This window comes from Triticum aestivum, chromosome 5A (genome assembly GCF_018294505.1).
Source record: "Triticum aestivum cultivar Chinese Spring chromosome 5A, IWGSC CS RefSeq v2.1, whole genome shotgun sequence".
In the NCBI taxonomy this organism is placed as follows: Eukaryota; Viridiplantae; Streptophyta; class Magnoliopsida; order Poales; family Poaceae; genus Triticum; species Triticum aestivum.
The window spans coordinates 415460327-415466982 of record NC_057806.1 but is presented as its reverse complement, the minus strand read 5'-3'; the positions used below and the strand labels follow the sequence as shown (position 1 = coordinate 415466982).

The 6656-nt window shown below is 51.2% G+C and overlaps 1 protein-coding gene across 1 annotated transcript; it reads right to left on the bottom strand.

Moving 5' to 3' along the window:
- Positions 1 to 1970: 1970 nt before the first annotated feature.
- Positions 1971 to 4263, bottom strand: LOC123107029 (probable inactive receptor kinase RLK902). The gene has a single exon (XM_044529038.1). The coding sequence runs from the start codon at positions 4075 to 4077 to the stop codon at positions 2122 to 2124; it is 1956 nt and encodes a 651-aa protein (XP_044384973.1). The 5' UTR covers positions 4078 to 4263; the 3' UTR covers positions 1971 to 2121.
- Between the last annotated feature and the right edge of the window lie 2393 nt (positions 4264 to 6656).

The following is a 6656-nucleotide window of genomic DNA, read 5'->3' as shown; positions in this document are numbered from 1 at the left end:
GATTTGATAAGTGTGGTGCGCCCGATGGTGGTAATGTTGTTACCCTCCCATGGGATGAGCTTGGCCGCCGCCTTGTCCTCTAGGAATTGAAAGTCCACTTTCTTGAGTTGCCACACCGAGAGTGGAAGCCCCAAGTATCTCATCGGAAAAGAAGCCCTCACCGCCGGCAAGCTTTGGGTGATATGCTCGAGGTTTAGGTGTGCACGTTTGATTGGGATGAATGAGCTCTTGTTGAAGTTGGTTTGGAGGCCTGAGACCTCACCAAAGCCTTTGAGGATGGCGGCGAGGTTGTCAATGTCTCTCTTAATGGGCGCCATGAATACCGCGGCATCATCCGCATACAGGGAGGTTCGCATGATAGTGCCCCTACCCCGGATCTTGTGGAGTAGCCCCTTTCTTGTAGCCAATTCGAGAAGTTGTTGAAGGGGGTCGATAGAGATGACAAATAGGAGAGGTGACAAGGGGTCCCCTTGCCTGAACCCGCAGCGGTGGAAGATTGCAGGGCCGAGCACCCCATTGAGGAGAATCCTGGATGATGATGAGTTTAGGAGAGCAGCCATCCAATTGTGGAACTTGCATGGGAAACCCCTCCTACGCAGGAGATCGAGGATATACTCCCAACGCACCGAATCAAAAGCCTTGCGGATGTCAAGTTTGAAGAGGAGTGATGCAGTCTTGCTTTTGTGAAGTCGGCGTGCGAGATTCCGCACATACATGAAGTTGTCGTGGATGCTCCTTCGCTTGATGAAGGCACTCTGGGCATTGGAAACTAAAACATCCATGTAAGGTCGTAGTCGGATCGCTAGGATCTTTGCAATAATTTTTGCAATCTCGTGTATGAGGCTAATCGGTCTGTAGTCGGCAATGCCCTCTGCCCCATCCTTCTTGGGAGAATAGAGATGACCTAACAGTCTTTATTTCCCAAATATGCTCTTGTGAGCTTGAGCACACATGCGCCTTTTGTTATAGTAAAATCCGAAAAAGGTACTTCAAAAAATTGAAAATCTGAAATTTTTCGGCGACAAGCGTTGATGTGTGCTTCATATGCCTGCAAATTTTGGTGACGGGTGACATTCATGGAGGTCTCGGCAAAAAAAAAAGTTGATGCTTCAAAAACTTGGAGCATCGTTTTTTTCTTTTTCAAACCTCCACATATGCCATTCCAATGGGAAAATACGCACGCCCGTGAAACACACATCAATGTTTGTTGCTAAAAGAATTCAGACTTCTTGAATTGTTTTTTATTTTACTATTGCAAATGGTGCACGTGAGCTGGAGCTCACAAACTCCCTTCTCCGTGGAAATCGCAAATCCAGATTCCGGCTATGAAACGAAACCTGGCGTATCAAAATTTGCATGCGAGTCGTTGGATAGCATCAAAACGCCTAGATTAGCGGTAGCAGTGACGTCGTATAATGGTCTCAGAAACTATTCGTTGCTCGGACCGTTCAAAGCTCCCGGCGCCGTGCAAGGCCCTGGGTACTACACCAGGGAGAGGGAGGTCAACTGAACTTTCTCAAGCTACATACGCATCGAAGCCACGTTGATCTAGACAGCATCGGTCAGAGAGAATTGTTCAGCATTCAGAATTCACTCCATTCGTCAGGCAACTAAATATGTTGGTCTTGTCAGCGCCGCCACTTCTCCATTTCTCACGAGCCGCCTCTCATCGCTTGCTGAGGCTGTTATTGCCGTCTTCTCCTTCCCGTCTGCCGGCCAGAACAGCGACGGTCTTTACCAGGTCAGAGAGTAGAAGCGTTCAACGTGTTGGTACGCGCTGCTGGAATAAAACGTCCATCCTGAAATGGACTCGCCGACTGTCGACTGACCGCCCGCTTCAATCCGGGCGACTGGCTGAAACAGTCTCCATTTGGCACCTTGCTGATCCAAATTGCTGGGAGTTGGATCCTTCGGGAGACCTAATAATTTAAACTGCGATGAAACTAGTTGGGTAAACGATGAACAAATTATTGTATGTTGTACTTGAATTCACCAGAGAATTCGCAGGAAAACAACGAAGTAAACAGACTCTATGAAGTATGAACATGTTGAGGAATGCTGGTATAGTTTTGCACAATTTGCAGTTCGGAGCTGAATGAAAAACAGCTACGGAAATGGACACTACGCGGAATGGTCGGCGTCCACGCTGTGGAACTCGGCCGAGTCCGTCTTCCGCTGCGCGCTGCCGACGATGTCCTCTATCCTGGCGGCGACGTCTGCCATCGCGGGCCGCCGGTCGGGCCGCCGCTCGGTGCACTCCGTGCCCAGCTGCAGCAGCCGCACCATCTCCTCCTCCACAAGCGCCTCGTTGGCGATGCCGGCGTCGAACACCTCGCCCGTCCACTCCTCCTGCACCACCGTGCCCACCCACTGCGGCAGGTCCGCGGCGCCGTCGCTCCCCGGCACCGAGTTCGCGGGGGCCTTCCCGGTGAGCAGCTCCAGGAGCAGCACGCCGAAGCTGTACACGTCCGCCTCCTGCGACGCCCTGCGCGGGTCCGTCACCTCCGGGGCGCGGTACCCCGTCACGCGCTTCAGCGGCACGCTGGCGCCCACGAGCTGGACGAGCCCGTAGTCGGCCACGTAGGCGCCGTCGCGCGCGTCGTTCACGAGGATGTTGGACGACTTGATGTTGCCGTGGGACGAGCCGGCGCCGGCGCCGTGGATGCAGGCGATGCCGCGCGCCGACGCCAGCGCAATGCGCGCCCGCGCCGTGAAGTCGAGGCGCTCGCTGCCCGCGCCGTGGAGGAGGGAGGAGAGGCCCTTGGCGCTCACGAAGTCGTAGACGATGAGCTTCTCCTCCTTGCTGTAGAAGTAGGAGCGCAGCGGCACCAGGTTGTCGTGGCGGAGCGCGCCGAGCGCGGCCACCGTGCCGCGGAACTCCTTCTCCGGGATGGGCACCTCCCTCAGCCTCTTGACGGTCACCACGGCGACGCCGCCCTCGAGCGTGGCGCGGTACGTCGTGCCCAGCCAGCCCTTCCCGAGCACCTCGGCCGACGCGTGCAGCAGCGATTCCAGTTCGTAGGCCACCTCCGGCTCACCTCCCACGAACACCAGCTTCTTGGCGTCGCTGGCCGTCGGCTTCGAGGAGCGCGACACGCCGCTCTTCTCCGCCCTCGCCACAGACACCGTCTCCGGTGACGCGTCCTCGTCGCCGTAGGCCGCCGTCTCGGTGGATGTGTCGGCCTTATTTGTCATGCGACGACGGAAACAGAACAGGAAGAAGATCACGGCGAGCACCACCAAGAGCGCCGCGACGGCGCCCGCAGCAATACCGGCGATCGCGGCAGTGGAGAGCTTGCTGCTCTTGCTGTCCTCAGGAGAGGCCGGGGGATTCAATGGCAATGGCGACGGCGGTGGTGGCGGCGGCGAAGTGTTCGCGCACGGGCTTAGAGGGCCGCCGCATAGCGCTGTCCCACTAAAGGCGCCGGCCGGTCTTCCGGCGAGCGACGCTGGCACAGGGCCGTCGAGCTGGTTGTTGGACACGTTGAATAGCTGAAGATTAGGGAGGTCGAGGTCCGCAGGGAGGGTGCCATTAAATCTGTTGTTCTCCAAGTACAGAGTGGCCAGCCGGGGGAGCTTGTTGAACTCCGGCGACACACGGCCAGTGAATTGATTATTCGAAAGGACGAGCCGCTGCAGCAAGCCGAGCGAGAAGAACCCCTCCGGTATCTCGCCGGCGAGCTGGTTACCCTGGAGGTAGAGATACCGGAGCTCCGCGCAGCTGCCGATGTCCGTGGGGATCCCGCCGGAGAGCGCGTTGGAGCGGAGCGACAGCGCCCTGAGCGCGGTGAGGTTGCCCAGGGTCCCCGACGGCAGCTGACCGATCAGGCCGGCGCCGGGGAGCTGCAGCGCGACGACGCGGCCGCCTCCGGTGCCGTTGTCACACCCTACGCCGCGCCACCCGCACGGCGAGACCCCGGCCGACGCGTCCCACGGGAGCCCCGGGCCGACCGCGGCCCGGAGCGCGAGCAGCGCCGCGCGGTCCGCCGCGAGGTCCGGCGCGGCGCACCGGAGCGCGGAGCACCACAGCGCGAGGACGAGAAGCAGGAGGCTGCGCCCCCGCCCACGCAGAGGCATTACCGGTCGCCGAGAGCTGAGCTGACGCGCGGCGCAGAGCCCGTATCGATGGAGTTGGCCTCGTCTCGTCTCGTCACCGGATGATCGTTAAGCAGACGTAAAGGACGATAGGAAAATGCAGAGCGCTGCGTGCGCCTACGTACGTACTACTCCTTAGTTAAGTACTCCGCTGCAAACTACTCCTACTACTAATCTTAATCTACTTGTAGTAGCCCTGGGTGGAACGGGTGTGCGGCCATATTATAGGAAGAAGTCAAACCGATGTACGCGCCAAGATGGTGCAGCAGCTAGCGCCCCACGCATCGACCGGGAGCCATGGAATAGTCGTCCGTTTCTTCGTGAGAATGATGATAGGGATGTGTGGAATGGAAGCTAGCGGTTCGCAGTTTGCAGGAAAGGGGGCGATACGCTGCACGAATCGGGTCGGTTGATGTGTGCTACAGCTCGACCGGGATAGCTGTTGGCCGGAGCAAGCACGGCCATGGTCTTCCATTTGGAGCGTTTCCTTCGGAGGTAGCACGTCTAGACCGCGTCGCTTGTACGTACGAGACAGCCGTGTCTATCAGCTTAGCCCGACCCTCTCCACGGTCGTTCGCTGATTGCCGCGCGGTGCGGTACGCTCACGTGTGCGGGCGTGGGGGCCGGTGAGTCGCATCACATGGGGGCATGGAGGGTGGCTGGATAGTGGCGGTAGACTAGCGGGGCGCGAGCGCCGGGCCGGGGGTTAAATTACCATTTGCGTCGGGATCGGCGTCCCGGCTGAGGTGCGCGCGCGAAAACAATGAGCGATCACGGTTGAGGATGAGGAAGAATACGTGCGCGAGCGTGCGGGCCGGAGAGGCCGACGAAATACTACAATAAAAATTTAGCTATTTCGAGAGTAAATACTACTTTCCCTAAAATTGAGACATTTATTTTGGGATGGAGGGAGTACAATACTGTAGTACCTATTTTAACATTATCTCCATCCCCAATTAGTTGTCTATTAGTGTTACATACATTTATATCTTGACAATAACAAATTTAAGATAACTAATTCCGGGCGGATGGAGTATAAAATTGGGCGCTCCTATATCCCGCCTTCAGCGAGTCTAGGTTCTGACACGCTGAAGGGGGCGAGCGAGATGGGCCGGCCCATGGGCGAGGGATGCCACAACCTCTTTTTCTGGTTTTTTATGTATTCAGTTCTTATTTTTTTAATTTTTTACTTTACTTAATACTTTAAATAGATACCCTCACGTCTCATATATATACATACATACATATATATATATATATATATATATATATATATATATATAAAATACAAAAAACATTTGGAAAATGAAGCGATCGGAAAATGTTGAACAAGTATTTGAAAAATGTTAATCAACCATTCTGAAAATAATGAACTAGTATTTGAAAAAAATATGAACAGGTATTTAAAAAATGGTAATCAAGTATTAAGAAAATATTGAACAAGTATTTAAAAAATGTCAATCAAGCATTCAGAAAATGTTCGACGTGTATAGAAAAAATGTTGATCATGTATTAAAAATATGTTGATTTTATTATCATGTATACAAAAATGTTAATTAATAATTCAAATAAAAATGTTGAACAAGTGTTTGAAATATGTCAATCAATTATTTCAGAAATGTTAAAATGAGTATAGAAAAAACTGTTGACCATGTACCATGTATACAAACTGTTAGTCAAGCATTTGAAAAAACATTGAACTAGAGTTTGAATAATGTTAACCAAGCGTTTGGAAAATGTTAAATGTTTATAGCAAAATATTGACCATGTATTAATTTTTTAAATCTTTTGATTTGAAAACTGTTATCAAGCATTAAAAAAGTATAGAAAAAATGTTAACCATGTATTAAAGAAATGTTAATATTGTATATGAAAAAAAAATTATCAAGCATTTGAATTTTATAAAACATATATGTATAGAAACAATGTTGGCAATATATTAAAAACGTTAAATTTGTATTGGAAAAATGTTCATCATGTATTATAAAAATGTTGTTGACATATACAACAAACCTAGAATGAGAACCAAAAATAAACAAAGAAAATCAAAAAAATTTAAAACCAATCAATAAAACAAAATAAACCAAATAAAGAAGAATAGAAAATAGAAACCGAAGAAACAAATGCGAAAAGAATGAAAAGGGAATAAAAAATTGTGATGAAAAGGGAAAAACAAAAGAAAAAAACAAGAAAAAACTGAATAAAACAAAATAGGTGAAGAACATCTTCTCTTTTACCTATAGTTCATCATGAACCAGTCGCAGTGGTTGTGGCTAGCATCGCCAGGTCCTACCCAGGAGACCTGGGTTTGAACCTGAGGTTTCGCTCGCTTTTTTGTCCAAGTTCTTTTTTATTAAGTGGGTCCCGGTTGCTACAAGAAATAGAAGAATCCTTTAACGAGAGTTGCTATTGTCTTTCTAAGAGCATCTCTAGCAGGCCCGTATAACGCCGACCCATAAAACGCGTTTGTAGTTCACGGAAAAACGGCTTTGCGGGCCGGCGCGAGTGGCCGCAGAGTCAGACCCCACAAAACGGACCCGTATAAAAGGATATTCGCGGAA

Excerpts from the sequence above, each read along its gene's own strand:
- LOC123107029 (XM_044529038.1), bottom strand. The coding sequence starts at position 4,077 with ATGCCTCTGCGTGGGCGGGGGCGCAGCCTCCTGCTTCTCGTCCTCGCG.